Source organism: Chiloscyllium plagiosum, unplaced genomic scaffold (assembly GCF_037043375.1).
Source record: "Chiloscyllium plagiosum isolate Xiang-an unplaced genomic scaffold, Cpla_swu_hap1 HiC_scaffold_8, whole genome shotgun sequence".
NCBI classification, from domain to species: Eukaryota; Metazoa; Chordata; class Chondrichthyes; order Orectolobiformes; family Hemiscylliidae; genus Chiloscyllium; species Chiloscyllium plagiosum.
In genome coordinates, this window is record NW_028270146.1 from 106640514 (window position 1) to 106658997 (window position 18484).

The window sequence follows — 18484 nt, forward strand, 5'->3', positions numbered from 1 at the left end:
ATTGAATTAACTACTCTGTCCCTGTCCCAGTCTGTATTACTGAGTTGGTGAGTTAAATACTGTGTCCCTGTCCCAGTCAGTATTACTGAGTCAGTGTATTAACTACTGTGTCCCTGACCCAGTCAGTATTACTGAGTTAGTGAGTTAAGTACTGTGTCCCTGTCCCAGTCAGTATTACTGAGTCAGTGTATTAACTACTGTGTCCCTGACCCAGTCAGTATTACTGAGTTAGTGAGTTAAATACTGTGTCCCTGTCCCAGTCAGTATTACTGAGTTAGTTAGTTAAATACTATGTCCCTGTCCCAGTCAGTATTACTGAGTCAGTGTATTAACTACTGTGTCCCTGACCCAGTCAGTATTACTGAGTTAGTGAGTTAAATACTGTGTCCCTGTCCCAGTCAGTATTACTGAGTTAGTGAGTTAAATACTGTGTCCCTGTCCCAGTCAGTATTATTGAGGCAGTGTATTAAATACTGTGTCCCTGACCCAGTCAGTATTAATGAATCACTGGGTTAAATACTGTGTCCCTGTCCCAGTCAGTATTACTGAGTCAGTGAATTAAATACTGTGACCCTGTCCCAGTCTGTATTACAGAATTAGTGAATTAAAGACAGTGTCTCTGTCCAAGTTAGTATTACTGAGTCTGTGAATTAAATGCTGTGTCCATGTCCCAGTCAGTATTACAGAGTCAGTGAAGTATAATGTGTGTCCATGGCCAAGTTTGTACTACTGAATCAGTGAATTAAATATTGTGTCCCTGTCCCAGTCAGTATTACTCAGTCAGTGAATTAAATATTGTGTCCCTGTCCCAGTCAGTATTACTGAGTCAGTGTATTAAATATTGTGTCCCTGTCCCAGTCAGTATTACTGAGTCAGTGTATTCAATATTGTGTCCCTGTCCCAGTCAGTAATACTGAGTCAGTGAATAATAAACTCTGTCCATGTTCCAGTCAGTATTACAGATTCGGTGAATTGAATACAATGTCCCTGTCCCAGCCAGCATTACTGAGTTAGTTAATTAACTACTGTGTCCATGTCCCAGTCAGTATTACTGAATCAGTGTATTAAATACTTTGTCCCTGTCCCAGTCAGTATTACTGAGTTAGTGAGTTAAATACTGTGTCCTTGTCCCAGTCAGTATTACTGAGTCAATGTATTAAATACTGTGTCCCTGTCCCAGTCAGTATTATTGAGGCAGTGTATTAAATACTGTGTCTCTCTCCCAGTCAGTATTACTGAGTCAGTGAATTATAAACTCTGTCCGTGTTCCAGTCAGTGTTACACATTCAGTGAATTGAATACGATTTCCCTGTCCCAGTCAGTATTACTGAGTTACTGAATTAATTACTGTGTCCATGTCCCAGTCAGTATTACAGAATCATTGAATTAACTACTCTGTCCCTGTCCCAGTCAGTATTACTGAGTTAGTGAGTTAAATACTGTGTCCCTGTCCCAGTCAGTATTACTGAGTCAGCATATTAAATATTGTGTCCCTGTCCCAGTCAGTATTACTGAATCAGTGAATTAAATACTGTGTCCCTGTCCCTGTCAGTATTACTGAGTCAGTGAATTATAAACTCTGTCCGTGTTCAAGTCAGTATTACAGATTCAGTGAATTGAATACGATTTCCCTGTCCCAGTCAGTATTACTGAGTTAGTGAATTAACTACTGTGTCCATGTCCCAGTCAGTATTACTGAATCAGTTTATTAAATACTGTGTCCCTGTCCCAGTCAGTATTACTGAGTCAGCATATTAAATACTGTGTCCCTGTCCCAGTCAGTATAACTGAGTTAGTGAGTTAAATGCTGTGTACCTGTCCCAGTCTGTATTACTGAGTTAGTGAATTATAAACTGTGTCCATGTCCCCGTCAGTATTACAGAGTCAGTAAATTAAATACTGTGTCCCTGTCCCAGTCTTTAGTACTGAGTCAGTGTATTAAATACTGTGTCCCTGTCTAAGTCAGTATTACTGAGTCAGTGAATTGTAAGCTCTGTCCATGTAACAGTCAGTATTACAGATTCAGTGAATTGAATACAATGTCCCTGTCCCAATCTGGATTCCTGAGTTAGTGAATTAAATACTGTGTCCATGTCCCAGTCAGTATTACTGAGTCGGTGAATTAAATACCGTGTCCCTGTCCCAGTCTGTATTACTGAATTAGTGAATTAAAGACAGTGTCTCTGTCCAAGTTAGTATTACTGAGTCAGTGAATTAAATACTGTGTCCCTGTTTCAGTCAGTGTTACTGAGTCAGTGAAGTATAAATTTGTGTCCATGTCCAAGTTTGTAGTACTGAATCAGTGAATTAAATATTGTGTCTCTGTCCCAGTCAGTATTACTGAGTCAGTGTGTTAAGTTTTGTGTCCCTATCCCAGTCAGTATTACTGAGTCAGTGTATTAAATACTGTGTCCATATCCCAGTCAGTATCACTGAGTTAGTGAGTTAAATACTGTGTCCCTGTCCCAGTCTGTATTACTGAGTCAGTGAATTAAATGCTGAGTCCGTGTCCAAGTCAGTATTACTCTTTCAATCAATTCAATACCATGTCCCTGTCCCTGTTAGTAATACTGTGTCAGTGAATTATATCCCGTGTCCCTGTCCCAGTCTTTATTACTGAATCAGTGAATTTAATACTATCTCCCTGTTCCAGTCAGTATTACTGAGTCAGTGTATTAACTACTGTGTCCTGTCCCAGTCGGTATTACTGAGTTAGTGAATTAAATACAGTGTCCCTGTTTCAGTCAGTATTACTAAGTCAGTGAAGTATAATTTTTGTCTGTGTCCCGGTTTGTAGTACTGAGTCATTGAATTAACTACTGTGCCCCTGCCCGAGTCATTATTACTGAGTCAGTGAATTAAATACTGTGCCCTGTCCCAGACAGTATTACTATGTCAGTGTATTAAATATGGTGCTCCTGTCCCAGTCAGTATTATTGAGTCAGTGAATTATAAACTGTGTGCATGTCCCAGTCAGTATTACTGAGTCAGTGAATTAAATGCTGAGTCCGTGTCCAAGTCAATATGACTCTGTCAATCAATTCAACATCATGTCCCTGTCCCTGTTAGTAATACTGTGTCAGTGAATTAAATACCGTGTCCCAGTCCCAGTCAGTATTACTGAGGAAGTGGAGTAAATACTGTGTCTCTGCCCCAGTCAGTATAACTGAGTCAGTGAATGAAATACTGTGTCATTGTTCCAGGCAGTATTACTGAGTCAGTGCATTAAATAGTGTGTCCCTGTCCCTGTCCCAGTCAGTATTACTGAGTCAGTGTATTAAATACTGCGTACCTGCCCCAGTCAGTATTACTGAGTCAGTGAATTAACTGCTGTGTTCATGTCCCAGTCAGTATTACAGAGTCAGTGATTTAAATACTGTGTCCCTGTCCCAGTCATTATTACTGAGTCAGTGAATTAATTGCTGAGTCCATGTCCAAGTCAGTATTACTCTGTCAATCAATTCAATACCATGTCCCTGTTTGTAATACTGTATCAGTGAATTAAATACCGTGTCCCTGTCCGAGTCTGTATTACTGAATCAGTGAATTTAATACTATGTCCCTGTCCCAGTCAGTATTACTGAGTCAGTGTATTAAATACTGTGTCTCTGCCCCAGTCAGTATTCCTGAGTTAGTGAGTTAAATACAGTGTCCCTCTTCCAGTCAGTATTACTGAGTCAGTGTATTAAATACTGTGTCTCTGTCCCAGTCAGTATTACTGAGTCAGTTTATTAAGTACTGTGTACCTGTCCCAGTCAGTATTACTGAGTCTGTGTATTAAGTACTGTGTCCCTGTCCCAGTCAATATTACTGAGTTAGTGAGTTAAATACTGTGTTCCTGTCCCAGTCAGTATTACTGAGTCAGTGAATTAAATACTATGTCTCTGTTCCAGTCAGTATTACTGAGTCAGTTAAGTATAATTTGTGTCCGTGTCCCATTTTGTAGTACTAAGTCATTGAACTAACTACTGTGCCCATGCCCGTGTCATTATTACAGAGTCAGTGAATTAAACATTGTGTCTGTGTCCCAATCAGTATTACTGAGTCAGTGAATTAAATACTGTGCCTGTCCCAGTCAGTATTACTGTGTCAGTGTATTAAATACGGTGCTCCTGTCCCAGTCAGTATTGCTGAGTAAGTGGATTATAAACTGTGTCCCTGTCCCAGTCAGTATTACTGAGTCAGTGAATTAAATGCTGAATCCGTGTCCAAGTCAGTATTACTCTGTCAATCAATTCAATACCATGTCCCTGTCCCTGTTAGTAATACTGTGTCAGTGAATTATATCCCGTGTCCCTGTCCCAGTCTGTATTACTGAATCAGTGAATTGAATACAATGTCCCTGTCCAAGTCTGTATTGCTGAGTTAGTGAGTTAAATACTGTGTCCCTGTCCCAGTCAGTATTACTGAGTCAGTGTATTTAATACTGTGTCCCTGTCCCAGTCAGTATTACTGAGTCAGTGTATTAAATACTGCATACCTGCCCCAGTCAGTATTACTGGGTCAGTGAATTAACTGCTGTGTTCATGTCCCAGTCAGTATTACAGAGTCAGTGATTTAAATACTGTGTCCCTGTCCCAGTCATTATTACTGAGTCAGTGAATTAATTGCTGAGTCCATGTCCAAGTCAGTATTACTCTGTCAATCAATTCAATACCATGTCCCTGTTTGTAATACTGTATCAGTGAATTAAATACCGTGTCCCTGTCCGAGTCTGTATTACTGAATCAGTGAATTTAATACTATGTCCCCTGTCTCAGTCAGTATTACTGAGTCAGTGTATTAAATACTGTGTGTCTGCCCCAGTCAGTATTCCTGAGTTAGTGAGTTAAATACAGTGTCCCTCTTCCAGTCAGTATTACTAAGTCAGTGAAGTATAATTTGTGTCTGTGTCCCAGTATAGCACTGAGTCAGTGAATTAACTACTGTTCCCCTGCCCGAGTCATTATTACTGAGTCAGTGAATTAAACACGTGTCTGTGTCCCAATCAGTATTACTGAGTCAGTGAATTAAATACTGTGCCCTGTCCCAGTCAGTATTACTGTGTCAGTGTATTAAATATGGTGCTCCTGTCCCAGTCAGTATTACTCAGTAAATTAATTATAAGCTGTGTGCATGTACCCATCAGTATTACAGAGTCTGTGAAATAAGTTTGTGTCCCTGTCCCAGTCTGTATTTCTGAGTCAGTTTATTAAATACTGTATCCCTGTCCCAGTCAGTATTACTGAGTCAGTGAATTTTAAACTCTGTCCGTGTTCCAGTCAGTGTTACAGATTCAGTGAATTGAATACGATATCCCTGTCCCAGTCAGTATTACTGAGTTAGACAATTAACTGCTGTGTCCATGTCCCAGTCAGTATTACTGAATCATTGTATTAACTACTCTGTCCCTGTCCCAGTCAGTATTACTGAGTTGGTGAGTTAAATACTGTGTCCCTGTCCCAGTCGGTATTACTGAGTCAGTTTATTAAATACTGTGTCCCTGTCCCAGTCAGTATTACTGAGACAGTGTATTAAATACTGTGTCTCTGTCCCAGTCAGTATTACTGAGTCAGTTTATTAAGTACTGTGTCCCCGTCCCAGTCAGTATTACTGAGTCAGTGTATTAAGTACTGTGTCCCTGTCCCAGTCAATATTACTGAGTTAGTGAGTTAAATACAGTGTTCCTGTCCCAGTCAGTATTACTGAGTCAGTGAATTAAATACTATGTCTCTGTTCCAGTCAGTATTACTGAGTCAGTTAAGTATAATTTGTGTCCGTGTCCCATTTTGTAGTACTAAGTCAGTGAACTAACTACTGTGCCCATGCCCGTGTCATTATTACAGAGTCAGTGAATTAAACATTGTGTCTGTGTCCCAATCAGTATTACTGAGTCAGTGAATTAAATACTGTGCCTGTCCCAGTCAGTATTACTGTGTCAGTGTATTAAATACGGTGCTCCTGTCCCAGTCAGTATTGCTGAGTAAGTGGATTATAAACTGTGTCCCTGTCCCAGTCAGTATTACTGAGTCAGTGAATTAAATGCTGAATCCGTGTCCAAGTCAGTATTACTCTGTCAATCAATTCAATACCATGTCCCCATCCCTGTTAGTAATACTGCGTCAGTGAATTAAATACCGTGTCCCTGTCCCAGTCTGTATTACTGAATCAGTGAATTGAATACAATGTCCCTGTCCAAGTCTGTATTGCTGAGTTAGTGAGTTAAATACTGTGTCCCTGTCCCAGTCAGTATTACTGAGTCAGTGTATTTAATACTGTGTCCCTGTCCCAGTCAGTATTACTGAGTCTGTGAATTATAAACTCTGTCCATGTTCAGTCATTATTACTGAATCAGTGATTTAAATACTGTGTCCATGTCCCAGTCAGTATTACTGAGTCAGTGAATTAAATACTGTGTCCCTGTCCCAGTCTGTATTACTGAATTAGTGAATTGAATACATTGTCCCTGTCCCAGTCAGTATTACTGAGTTGGTGAGTGAAATACAGTGCTTGGCCCAGACAGTATTACTGAGTCAGTGAATTAAATATTGTGTCCCTGTCCCAGTCAGTATTACTGAGTCAGTAAATTATAAACTCTGTCCATGTTCCAGTCAGTATTACAGATTGAGTGAATTGAATATGATGTCCCTGTCCCAGTCAGTATTACTGAGTTAGTGAATTAACTACTGTGTCCATGTCCCAGTCAGTATTATTGAATCAGTGTATTAAATACTGTGTCCCTGTCCCTGTCATTATTAATGAGTCAGTGTATCAAATACTGTGTCGCTATCCCAGTCAGTATTACTGAGTCAGTTTACTATAAACTCTGTCCGTGTTCCAGTCTGTGTTACAGATTGAGTGAATTGAATACGATTTCCCTTTCCCAGTCAGTCTTACTGAGTTAGTGAATTAACTACTGTGTCCATGTCCCAGTCAGTATTACTGAATCATTGTATTAACTACTCTGTCCCTGTCCCAGTCAGTATTACAGAGTTGGTGAGATAAATACTGTGTCCCTGTCCCAGTCAGTATTACTGAGTCAGTGAATTAAATACGGTGTCCCTGTCCAAGTCGGTATTACTGAGTCAGTTTATTAAATACTGTGTCCCTGTCCCAGTCAGTATTACTGAATCAGCACATTAAATACTGTGTCCCTGTCCCAGTCAGTATTACTGAGTCAGTGAATTATAAACTCTGTCCCAGTCCCAGTCAGTGTTAATGAGGAAGTGGAGTAAATACTGTGTCTCTGTCCAAGTCAGTATAACTGATTCGGTGAATGAAATACTGTGTCATTGTTCCAGGCAGTATTACTGAGTCAGTGCATTAATTATTGTGTCCCTGTCCCAGTCAGTATTACTGAGTTAGTGAATTAAATAGTGTGTCCCTGTCCTAGTCAGTAGTACTGAGTCAGTGTATTAAATACTGCGTACCTGCCCCAGTCAGTATTACTGAGTCAGTGAATTAACTGCTGTGTTCATGTCCCAGTCAGTATTACAGAGTCAGTGATTTAAATACTGTGACCCTGTCCCAGTCAGTGTTACTGAGTCAGTGAATTAATTGCTGAGTCCATGTCCAAGTCAGTATTACTCTGTCAATCAATTCAATACCATGTCCCTGTCCCTGTTTGTAATACTGTATCAGTGAATTAAATACCGTGTCCCTGTCCGAGTCTGTATTACTGAATCAGTGAATTTAATACTATGTCCCTGTCCCAGTCAGTATTACTGAGTCAGTATATTAACTACTGTGTCCTGTCCCAGTCAGTATTACTGAGTTAGTGAATTAACTACTGTGTCCATGTCCCAGTCAGTATTACTGAATCATTGTATTAACTACTCTGTCCCTGTCCCAGTCAGTATTACTGAGTTGGTGAGTTAAATACTGTGTCCCTGTCCCAGTCAGTATTACTGAGTCAGTTTATTAAATACTGTGTCCCTGTCCCTGTCGGTATTACTGAGTCAGTTTATTAAATATTGTGTCCCTGTCCCAGTCAGTATTACTGAGTCAGTGAATTAAATACTGTGTCCCTGTCCCTGTCGGTATTACTGAGTCAGTTTATTAAATACTGTGTCCCTGTCCCAGTCAGTATTACTGAGTCAGTGAATTAAATACTGTGTCCCTGTCCCTGTCGGTATTACTGAGTCAGTTTATTAAATACTGTGTCCCTGTCCCAGTCAGTATTACTGAGTCAGTGAATTATAAACGCTGTCCGTGTTCAAGTCAGTATTACAGATTCAGTGAATTGAATACGATATCTCTGTCCCTGTCAGCATTACTGAGTCAGTGAATTATAATTTCTGTGCATGTCTCCGTCAGTATTATAGAGTCAGTGATTTAAATACTGTGTCCATGTTCAAGTCAGTATTACTGTCAATCAATTCAATACCATGTCCCTGTCCCTGTCAGTAATACTGTGTCATTGAATTAAATACCGTGTCCCTGTCCCAGTATGTATTACTGAATCAGTGAATTAAATACTGTGTCCCTGTCCCAGTCTGTATTACTGAGTCAGTGAATTAAATACTGTGCCCTGTCCCAGTCAGTATTACTGTGTCAGTGTATTAAATACTGTCTCCCTGTTCCAGTCAGTATTACAGAGTTAGTGAGTTAAATACTGTGTCCCTGTCCCAGTCAGTATTACTGAGTCAGTGAATTATAAACTCTGTCCATGATCAGTCAGTATTACTGAGTCAGTGAATTATAAACTCTGTCCATGTTCCAGTCAGTATTACAGATTCAGTGAATTGAATACGATGTCGCTGTCCCAGTGTGTATTACTGAGTTAGTTAATTACTACCGTGTCCATGTACCAGTCAGTATTACTGATTCAGTGAATTAAATACTGTGTCCCTACCCCAGTCAGTATTACTGAGTCAGTGAATTAAATACTGTGTTCCTGTCCCAGTCTGTATAACTGAATTAGTGAATTAAATACAGTGTCTCTGTCCAAGTCAGTATTACTGAGTCAGTGAATTAAATACTGTGTCCCTGTTCCAGTCAGTAGTTCTGAGTCAGTGTATTAACTATTGTGTCCTCTCCCAGTCAGTATTACTGAGTCAGTGTATTAAATTCTGTGTCACTGTCCCAGACAGTATTACTGAGTCAGTGAATTTTAAACTCTGTCCGTGTTCCAGTCAGTATTACAGATTCAGTGAATTGAATATGATTTCCCTGTCCCAGTCAGTATTACTGAGTTAGTGAATTAACTACTGTGTCCATGTCCCAGTCAGTATTACTGAATCATTGTATTAACTACTCTGGCCCTGTCCCAGTCAGTATTACTGAATTGATGAGTTAAATACTGTGTCCCTGTCCCAGTCAGTATTACTGAGTCAGTGTATTAACTACTGTGTCCCTGTCCCAGTCAGTATTACTGAGTCAGTGTATTAAATACTGTGTCCCTGTCCCAGTCAGTATTACTGAGTCAGTGTATTAATTTCTGTGTCCCTGTCCCAGTCAGTATTACTGAGTCAGTGTATTAAGTACTGTGTCCCTGTCCCACTCTGTATTACTGAGTTAGTGAGTTAAATACTGTGCCCCTGCCCGTGTCATTATTACTGAGTAAGTGAATTAAACACTGTGTCTGTGTCCCAATCAGTATTACTGAGTCCGTGACTTAAATACTGTGTCCCTGTCCCAGTCAGTATTACTGTGTCAGTGTATTAAATACGGTGCTCCTGTCCCAGTCAATATTACTGAGTCAGTGAATTAAATGCTGAGTCCGTGTCCAAGTCAGTATTAGTCTGTCAATCAATTCAATACCATGTCCCTGTCCCTGTTAGCAATACTGTATCAGTGAATTAAATACCGTGTCCCTGTCCCAGTCTGTATTACTGAATCAGTGAATTTAATACTATATCCCTGTCCCAGTCAGTATTACTGAGTCAGTGTATTAACTACTGTGTCCTGTCCCAGTCAGTATTCCTGAGTTAGTGAGTTAAATACTGTGTCCCAGTCCCAGTCAGAATTACTGAGTCAATGCATTAAATACTGTCTCCGCCCCAGTCAGTATTCCTGAGCTTATGAATTAAATAGTGTGTCCTTGTCCCAGTCAGTATTACTGAGTCAATGAATTAACTGCACTGTCCATGTCCCAGTCAGTATTACTGAGTTAGTGAGTTAAATACTGTGTCTGTGTCCCAATCAGTATTACTGAGTCAGTGAATTAAATACTGTGCCCTGTCCCAGTCAGTATTACTGTGTCAGTGTATTAAATATGGTGCTCCTGTCCCAGTCAGTATTACTGAGTCAGTGAATTATAAACTGTGTGCATGTCCCCATCAGTATTACTGAGTCAGTGAAATAAATGCTGTGTACCTGTCCCAGTCTGTATTACTGAGTTAGTGAATTATAGACTGTGTCCATGTCCCCGTCAGTGTTATAGAGTCAGTGAAATAAGTGCTGTGTACCTGTCCCCGTCAGTATTACTGAGTTAGGGAATTAGAATTTCTGTGCATGTCCCCGTCAGTATTACAGAGTCAGTGATTTAAATACTGTGTCCATGTTCAAGTAAGTGTTACTGTCAATCAATTCAATACCATGTCCCTGTCCCCATCAGTAATACTGTGTCGGTGTATTAAATACCGTGTCCCTGTCCCAGTATGTATTACTGAATCAGTGAATTAAATACTGTGTCCCTGTCCCAGTCAGTATTACTGAGTCAGTGAATTATAAACACTGTCCATGTTCCAGTCAGTATTACAGATTCATTGAATTGAATACGATATCCCTGTTCCAGTCAGTATTACTGAGTCAGTGAAGTATAATTTGTGTCCATGGGATAGTGAGTTAAATACTGTTTCCCTGTCCCAGTCAGTATTATTGAGTCATTGTATTAAATACTGTATCCTATCCCAGTCAATATTACTGAGTCAGTGTATTAAATACTGTGTCCCTGTCCCAGTCAGTATTACTGAGTCAGTGAATTAAATAGCGTGTCCCGGTCCCAGTCTGTATTACTGAATTAGTGAATTAAAGACAGTGTCTCTGTTCAAGTTAGTATTACTGAGTCAGTGAATTAAATACTGTGTCCCTGTTTCAGTCAGTGTTACTGAGTCAGTGAAGTATAAATTTGTGTCCATGGCCAAGTTTGTAGTACTGAATCAGTGAATTAAATATTGTGTCCCTGTCCCAGTCAGTATTACTGAGTCAGTGTATTAACTACTGTGTCTGTGTCCCAGTCAGTATTACTGAGTTAGTGAATTAAATAAGGTATCCCTGTCCCAGTCACTATTACTAAGTCAGTGAAGTATAATTTGTGTCTGTGTCCCAGTGTAGTACTGAGTCAGTGAATTAACTACTGTGCCCCTGCCCGAGTCATTATTACTGAGTCAGTGAATTAAACACTGTGTCTGTGTCCCAATCAGTATTACTAAGTTAGTGAATTAAATACAGTGTCTCTGTCCAAGTTAGTATGAATGAGTCAGTGAATTAAACACTGTGTCCCTGTTCCAGTCAGTATTACTGAGTCAGTGAAGTATAATTTGTGTCCATGGGATAGTGAGTTAAATACTGTGTCCCTGTCCCAGTTAGTATTACTGAGTCAGTGTATTAAATACTGTATCCTGTCCCAGTCAGGATGACTGAGTCAGTGTATTAAATACTGTGTCCCTGTCCCAGTCAGTATTACTGAGTTAGTAAGTTAAATACTGTGTCGCTGTCCCAGTCAGTATTACTGAATCAGTGTATTAACTATAGGTCCCTGTCCCAGTCAGTATTACTGAGTCAGTGTATTAAATACTGTGTCCCTGTCCCAGTCAGTATTACTGAATCAGTGTATTAACTACTGTGTCCCTGTCCCAGTCAGTATTATTGAGTTAGTGAATTAAATACTGTGGCCCTGTTCCAGTCAGTATTACTAAGTCAGTGAAGTATAATTTGTGTCCGTGTCCCAGTTTGTAGCACTGAGTCAGTGAATTAACTACTGTGCCCCTGCCCGAGTCATTATTACTGAGTCAGTGAATTAACTATTGTGCCCCTGCCCGTATTATTATTATTACTGAGTCAGTGAATTAAACACTGTGTCTGTGTCTCAATCAGTATTAGTGAGGCTGTGAATTAAATACTGTGCCCTGTCCCAGTCAGTATTACTGAGTCAGTGAATTAAATACTGTGTCCCTGTCCCAGTCAGTATTACTGAGTCAGTGAGTTAAATACTGTGTCCCTGTCCCAGTCTTTATTACTGAATCCGTGATTTAAATACTGTGTCCCTGTCCCAGTCAGTATTACTGAGTCAGTGATTTAAATACTGTGTTCCTGTCCCAGTCTGTATTACTGAGTCAGTGAATTCAATACTGTGTCCCTGTCCCAGTCAGTATTACTGAATCAGTGTATTAAATACTGTGTCCCCATCCCAGTCTGTATTACTGAATCAGTGGTTTAAATACTGTGTCCCTTTCCCAGTCAGTATTAATGAGTCAGTGAATTAAATACTGTGTCCCTGTCCTGTCAGTTTTACTGTGTTCGTGAGTTAAATTCTGTGTTTCTGTCCCAGTCAGTATTACTGAGTAAGTGAATTATAAACTGTGTGCATGTCCTCGTCAGTATTGCAGAGTCAGTGAAATAAATGCTGTGTATCTGTCCCAGTCAGTATTACTGAGTCAGTGTATTAAATACTATATCCCTGTCCCTGTAAGTATTACTGAGTCAATGTACTAAATACTGTGTCCCTGCCCCAGTCAGTATTACTGAGTTTATGAAGTATAAACTTTGTCCCTATCCCAGTCAGTACTTTTGGGTCATTGAATTATAATTTGTGTCCATGTCCAAGTCATTATTATTGAGTCAGTGAATTAACTACGGTGTCCCTGTCCCAGTCATTATTACTGGGTCAGTGATTTAAACATTGTGTCCCTGTCCCAGTCAGTATTACTGAGTTAGTGAATTATAAACTGTGACCCTATCCCAGTCAGTATTACTGAGTTAGAGAATTATAAACTATGTCCATGTCTCAGTCAATATTACTGAGTCAGTGAATTATAAACTGTAACCATGTTCAAGTCAGCATTACTGAGTCAGTGAATTAAATACTGTGTCTCTACCCCAGTCAGTCCTCCTCCTTTTTAAACAGCTATAGGTGTCCTCTTTCTCAGCTCTCGTTCATCCTGCCATGTGACGGTTGTAACTGTTGCTCTTTTTTGCCTGTGATGATATGAACAGTGACGACTGAGCTGGCAGGTTCACCAAGAAAGCTCCAGTGTCAGAGAACAGATGAAAAAATCTCCCTCAGCACTGATTTTCCGACAGTATAGCTCTCCCTCAGTACTGACTCTCCATTGATGCAGCACTCCGTCAGTAGAATCCCCGACAGTTCGGCATTCCCTCAGTACTGACTTTCCGACAGTGCAGCACTCCCTCAGTACTGACCCTCTGACAGTGCAGCACTCCCTCAGTACTGACCCTCCGACAGTGCAGCACTCCCTCACTACTGACCCTCTGACAGTGCAGCACTCCCTCAGTACTGACCCTCCGACAGTGCAGCACTCCCTCAGTACTGACCCTCCGACAGTGCAGCACTCCCTCAGTACTGACCCTCTGACAGTGCAGCACTTCCTCAGTACTGACCCTCCGACAGTGCAGCACTCCCTCAGTACTGACCCTCCGACAGTGCAGCACTCCCTCAGTACTGACCCTCTGACAGTGCAGCACTCCCTCAGTGCTGATCCTCTGGCAATGTGGCATTCGCTCAATGCTGACTCTCCGACTGTGCAACACTGCTTCAGTACTGACCCTCCAACAATGCAGCAGTCCCTCATTACTGACCCTGCAACGTGCAGCTCTCCGTCAGTACTGACTCTCCAATAATGCAGCACTCCCTCAGTACTCACCCTCTGACAGTTGGCTCTCCCTCAGCACTGACTCTCCGACAGTGTGGCATCCCCTCAGTATTGACCCTTTGACAATGCAGCACTCCCTCAGTTATAATCCTCCAATAGTGCAGCAATCCCTCAGTATTAACCCTCGGACAATGTAGCACTCCCTCAGTGCTGACCCTATGACAGTGCAGCATTCCCTCTGTACTGATTTTCCGACATTGCAGCACTCCCTCTGTACTGACCCTCCTCGGCCCGTAAAGGCCATAAAACGATCAAATGTTTCCCCTGTCTCTGGAGTGTAGAATCACCAGTTGATATTTTGGTACGATGGAGGAGATTTTTTTTTTTACTCAGAGGTTCTGAATGTTGGAACTCTCTAATGGAGAGTGGATGATCAGTATGCAAGCACGGTTAAGGTAGAGACTGAATGATTTTTGGTCCGTAGTGGTGCGCAGTATAATGAGGAATAGTTAGAGTGATAGCCCTCTATTGTTCAATCGACCATGATTGTATTGGTTGAAGGGACAGCCTCGCTTGGCTGAATGGCCTCTCGGGTCCTATTTTTCTCCATCGTCCTGCCTCATTCCCATGCCATTTCCCCCCCCCTCCGTGTTTGTGATGTTCTTTCCTATACACCTTAAAATAATGTGAGCCACGCGTGTTTTCCCGGTCCTTCGGCCTCCCACTGACACTGCATCTTCTGCTCCCAGCTCCCACAGTCCTGGTGGATGTAAAGGAATCAGATGCAGTAATGCAGGAGGAGGTTTTCGGTCCAATTCTGCCCATTATCAACATCAACTCCATGGAGGAAGCCATCGCCTTCATCAACAGGCATCAGAAGCCTCTGGCCATCTATGTTTACACCACAAACATTAAGGTTGGGAGTATTGTGAGCAGGCTCCCTGTGTGGGTAGGGAGAGCTAGTATGTAACTGAGGGAATGGCCTGAGGGAGTATAGGAAGCTTGGAGCTAATCCCTGTCAGACACGGTCCCAGAACTCCCTGCACTGCCATGCTGGGCTCCACGGGATGTTGCCTGGAGATCCCTGAGCGGGATCCACAGCCTCACTGAGGCTTCTGCTAAATGTCTCAGCTCAGCGACACCCACAGAACCAGGCAGGTCACAGCCTGAGCAAGGCTTCCCTATTGGTCAGTGCGCTTGGAATGATGTCTCCCTATTGGTCAGTAGGCTCAGAATGATGTCTGCCTATTGGTCAGTGTGCTAGGAATGATGTCTCCTTTTTTGGTCAGTATGTTCAGAATCATGTTCTCTATTGGTCAGTGTGTTCTGAATGACGTCTGTCTGTTGGTTAGTGTGTTCTGCATGATATCTCTCTATTTGTCATTGTGTTCTGGAGGATGTCTCTATTGGTCAGTCTATTCTGGATGCTGTCTCTCTATTGGTCAGAGTGTTCTGAATGGTATCTCTGTATTGGTCAGTTTGCTCGCAATGATGTCTTACTGTTGGTCAGTGTGCTCTGCATGATGTCTCTCTATTGGTCAGTGTGCTTGTGATGCTGTCTCTCTATTGGTCAATTTGCTCTGGATGCTGTCTCTCTAATGGTCAGTGTGCTCTGGATGATGTCATTCTATTGCTCATTATGTCTCTCCATTGGCTACGGGTCAGTCGATCCCAAAGTCACCTACAGGTCTGGAGGTGGCATAACCTCCCATCCTGAATCTGAAAGTGCCTCCCACCTTCCTCACCACATACAGTGAGCAAACACTAACATGTAAAACACGTGATGTAACCTGACTCAACACCAACCCTCTCCATCTCTCTCTCTCTGTCTCTGTCTGTCATTCCATCTCTGTAAATCAATCTCAATTTCTCACTCATTGCATCTTCATCATTCCATCGTCTCTGTCACTCTCTCTCTGCTTTTTTGCGAGTCTATCCTTCTGTTTGTCCTCACATCTGTCTATCTTTTCCTTTCTCTTTCTAGACCCTGTTTGTCTCTAACCCCTTCATCTCCCTCTCTCTCTCTGTTTTGGCTCCGAACCCCCCCCCCCCCCCCGGTCCACAATCTCTTTCTGTGTATCGAACCGAGCGCGTGTGCGTGACCCGCATTTCCCACACGGTTCAGCGGCATCCTTGGTTGTGACAGCGGAGGTTGCCATCCTCTCCAGTTGGTTAAGGAAGGAGCCGAAGCTGTGACCGATAGGGGTGAGGCTCCGTGGGCCCAGCTGGAGTAACTGGGAAGGCCAGAGGAGACTGCCAGACAATTGGAAATGTGTCCATGGTTCACAGTCAGCACTGTTCACTTTCCAACCAGATCGAATTGGATCTCACCCTCATTAATAATCCAGGACGAGTCCCCTCCATGCCCCAGTTCCAAGATAGATGGGCCCTGGGGAATGTTGTTGAACAGATAGACCCTATATCTGCAGGTACATAGTTCCTGGAAAGTGGGTAGACAGGGTGGTGAAGGAGGCGTTTGGCATGGATGTATTTCCTCGAAACCTGTCATATTCTAAGGGAGCCAAGACCGGGTAAACGTAAGAGGTGACATTGTGAGCTTTTCACATCTATTAGTCAGTGCATCGAGTTTGGGAGTTGGGGCTGTTGGGGATGTATCAGACGTTTGTGAGGCCACCTTTAGAATGCTGCGTACAGTTCAGGTTTCCCTGCTGGCAGAAGGATGTCATAGAGTCATAGATTTGTATAGCACAGAAACAGACCCTTCGGTCCAGCTCGTCCATTTTCCGACCTGATATCCCAACCTAATCTAGTTCCATTTGCCAACACTTGGCCAATATCCCTCTAAATCCTTCCTGTTCATATACCCATCCAGATGCCTTTTAAATGTTGTAATTGTACCAGCCTCCACCACTTCCTCTGGCAGCTCATTCCACACACGCACCACTCTCTGGGTGAGCGTTAAATGAGAAAAGATTTACAAGGATGTTGCAAGAACTGGAGGACTTGAGCTAGAGGGAGAGGCTGGACAGGCTGGGGCTGTTTTCCCTGGAACGGCGGAGGCTGAGGGCTGACTTATAAAGATTTATAAAATCACAAAAGGCTTAAGAAGGTATTTTTTCCCAATGCATGGCGTAGGTTGTAAGGTGGAGAGGAGGAAGATTTAGAAGGAAGTCGAGGGGAAACTTTTTCACACAGAAGGTGGTGCATGTATGGAATGAACTGCCAGAGGAAGTGGTGGAGGCTGGTAAAATTATAGCATTTAAAAGGCATCTGGATGGGTTTATAAATAGGATGGGTTTGGAGGGGTATGGACCAGGCACAAGCAGGTAGGACTGATCCAGTTTGAGATGCCTGGTCAGCACGGATGAGTTGGACCAAAGGGTCTGTTTCCTTGCTGAATGACTCTGACTCTCTGACCCCAAGAGAATGGCTGATCCAGCAACAAACTGCTGTTGACTGACAAGCAGGAGATGCCGCAATGTGACCTGGATATCCTTGTACACCGTCGCTGAGAGTAAACATGGCGAGGCAGCAGGAGGTGAAGAAGATAAAAGGTACGTTGGTCTTCGCAGTGAGAGGATTGGAGTAAGGAGCAGGCTTGGCTTGCTGGGATTGTACAGAGGCCTGGGTGATACCACCCCTGGAGTACTGGGTGCAGTTTGGATCTCCTTATCTGAGGAAGGAGGTTCTGCTGATGGAGGGAGAGCAGTGAATGTTTCCCAGACTGAGTCCTGGGATGGCAGGACCCACCTATAAAGGCAGACTGGATCTTTTCGCATTATATTCAGTAGCGTTCAGAAGAATGAGGGAGGTATTTCCTTGAAACCTGTCATATTTAAATGGGGCCAGGACCGGGTAGACATAAGAAGTGACATTGTGAACTTTTCACTTCTGTTTGAGTACATATGACAACAAAGGATATGCTATTGTGTTCTGTAATGAGGGAGTTACTTCATTGAAACTGGTAAAATTGTGACTGGGCTGGTCAGGGTAAACACAGGAACATAGATAGAACATAGAATGCTTCAGCGCAATACAGGCCCTTCAGCCCTCGACCTGTGGAACCAATCTGGAGCCCATCTACCATACACTATTCCATTCTCGCCCATATGTCCATCCAGTGACCATTTAAATACTCTTAAAGTTGGCGAGTCCACTACTGTTGCAGGTGCAGGCATTGCATTCCACACCCCTACTAATCTCTGAGTAAAGAAACCACCTCTGACGTCTGTCCTATATCTATCACCCCGCAATTTAAAGCTATGTCCCCTCGTACTGGCCATCACCATCCGAGGAAAAAGACTCTCACTGTCCACCCTATCTAACCCTCGGATTATCTTACGTGTCTCGAGGAAGGACATTATTGATGACTGGGGATTTCTGGGACCCGGGGGTCACAATTTGAGGATACAGGGTAGGACTGAGGTGAGGAGACATAGAGAGCGAAGACCTTGTGGAACTGTCTGCCCACAGAAAGTGATTGAGGCCAGAATATTGAATGTTTTCAATAAGGTGTTTGTCGTGGTTCTTACGGTCACTGGGATCCAACGGTCTGGGGGAGAAAGCAGGAAGTGGGGGAACTGAGTTGGGCGATCAGCCATAATTGTATTGAATGGTGGAGCAGACTCGATGGGCCGAATAGCCACCTCTTGCTCTGATTTTTGATGTTTCGGACAATCAAGGGGCAGTGACCACAACATAAGGAGAAGAAGGAATCTGTGGGGAATTACCCACGGCAACAAACGAGGCTTAAGTAAACACAGCGAGGC

General features: G+C 42.6%; 1 protein-coding gene across 1 annotated transcript in view; it reads left to right on the forward strand.

Annotated features, from left to right (window-relative positions):
- LOC122547546 (aldehyde dehydrogenase family 3 member B1-like) overlaps nt 1–18484 on the forward strand; it is a 46153-nt gene that overhangs the window by 15443 nt on the left and 12226 nt on the right. The window contains exon 2 of the mRNA XM_087989499.1: nt 14504–14670. Within this exon, the coding sequence (XP_087845625.1) occupies nt 14504–14670 (167 nt within the window). The remainder of the gene's footprint in view (nt 1–14503; nt 14671–18484) is intronic.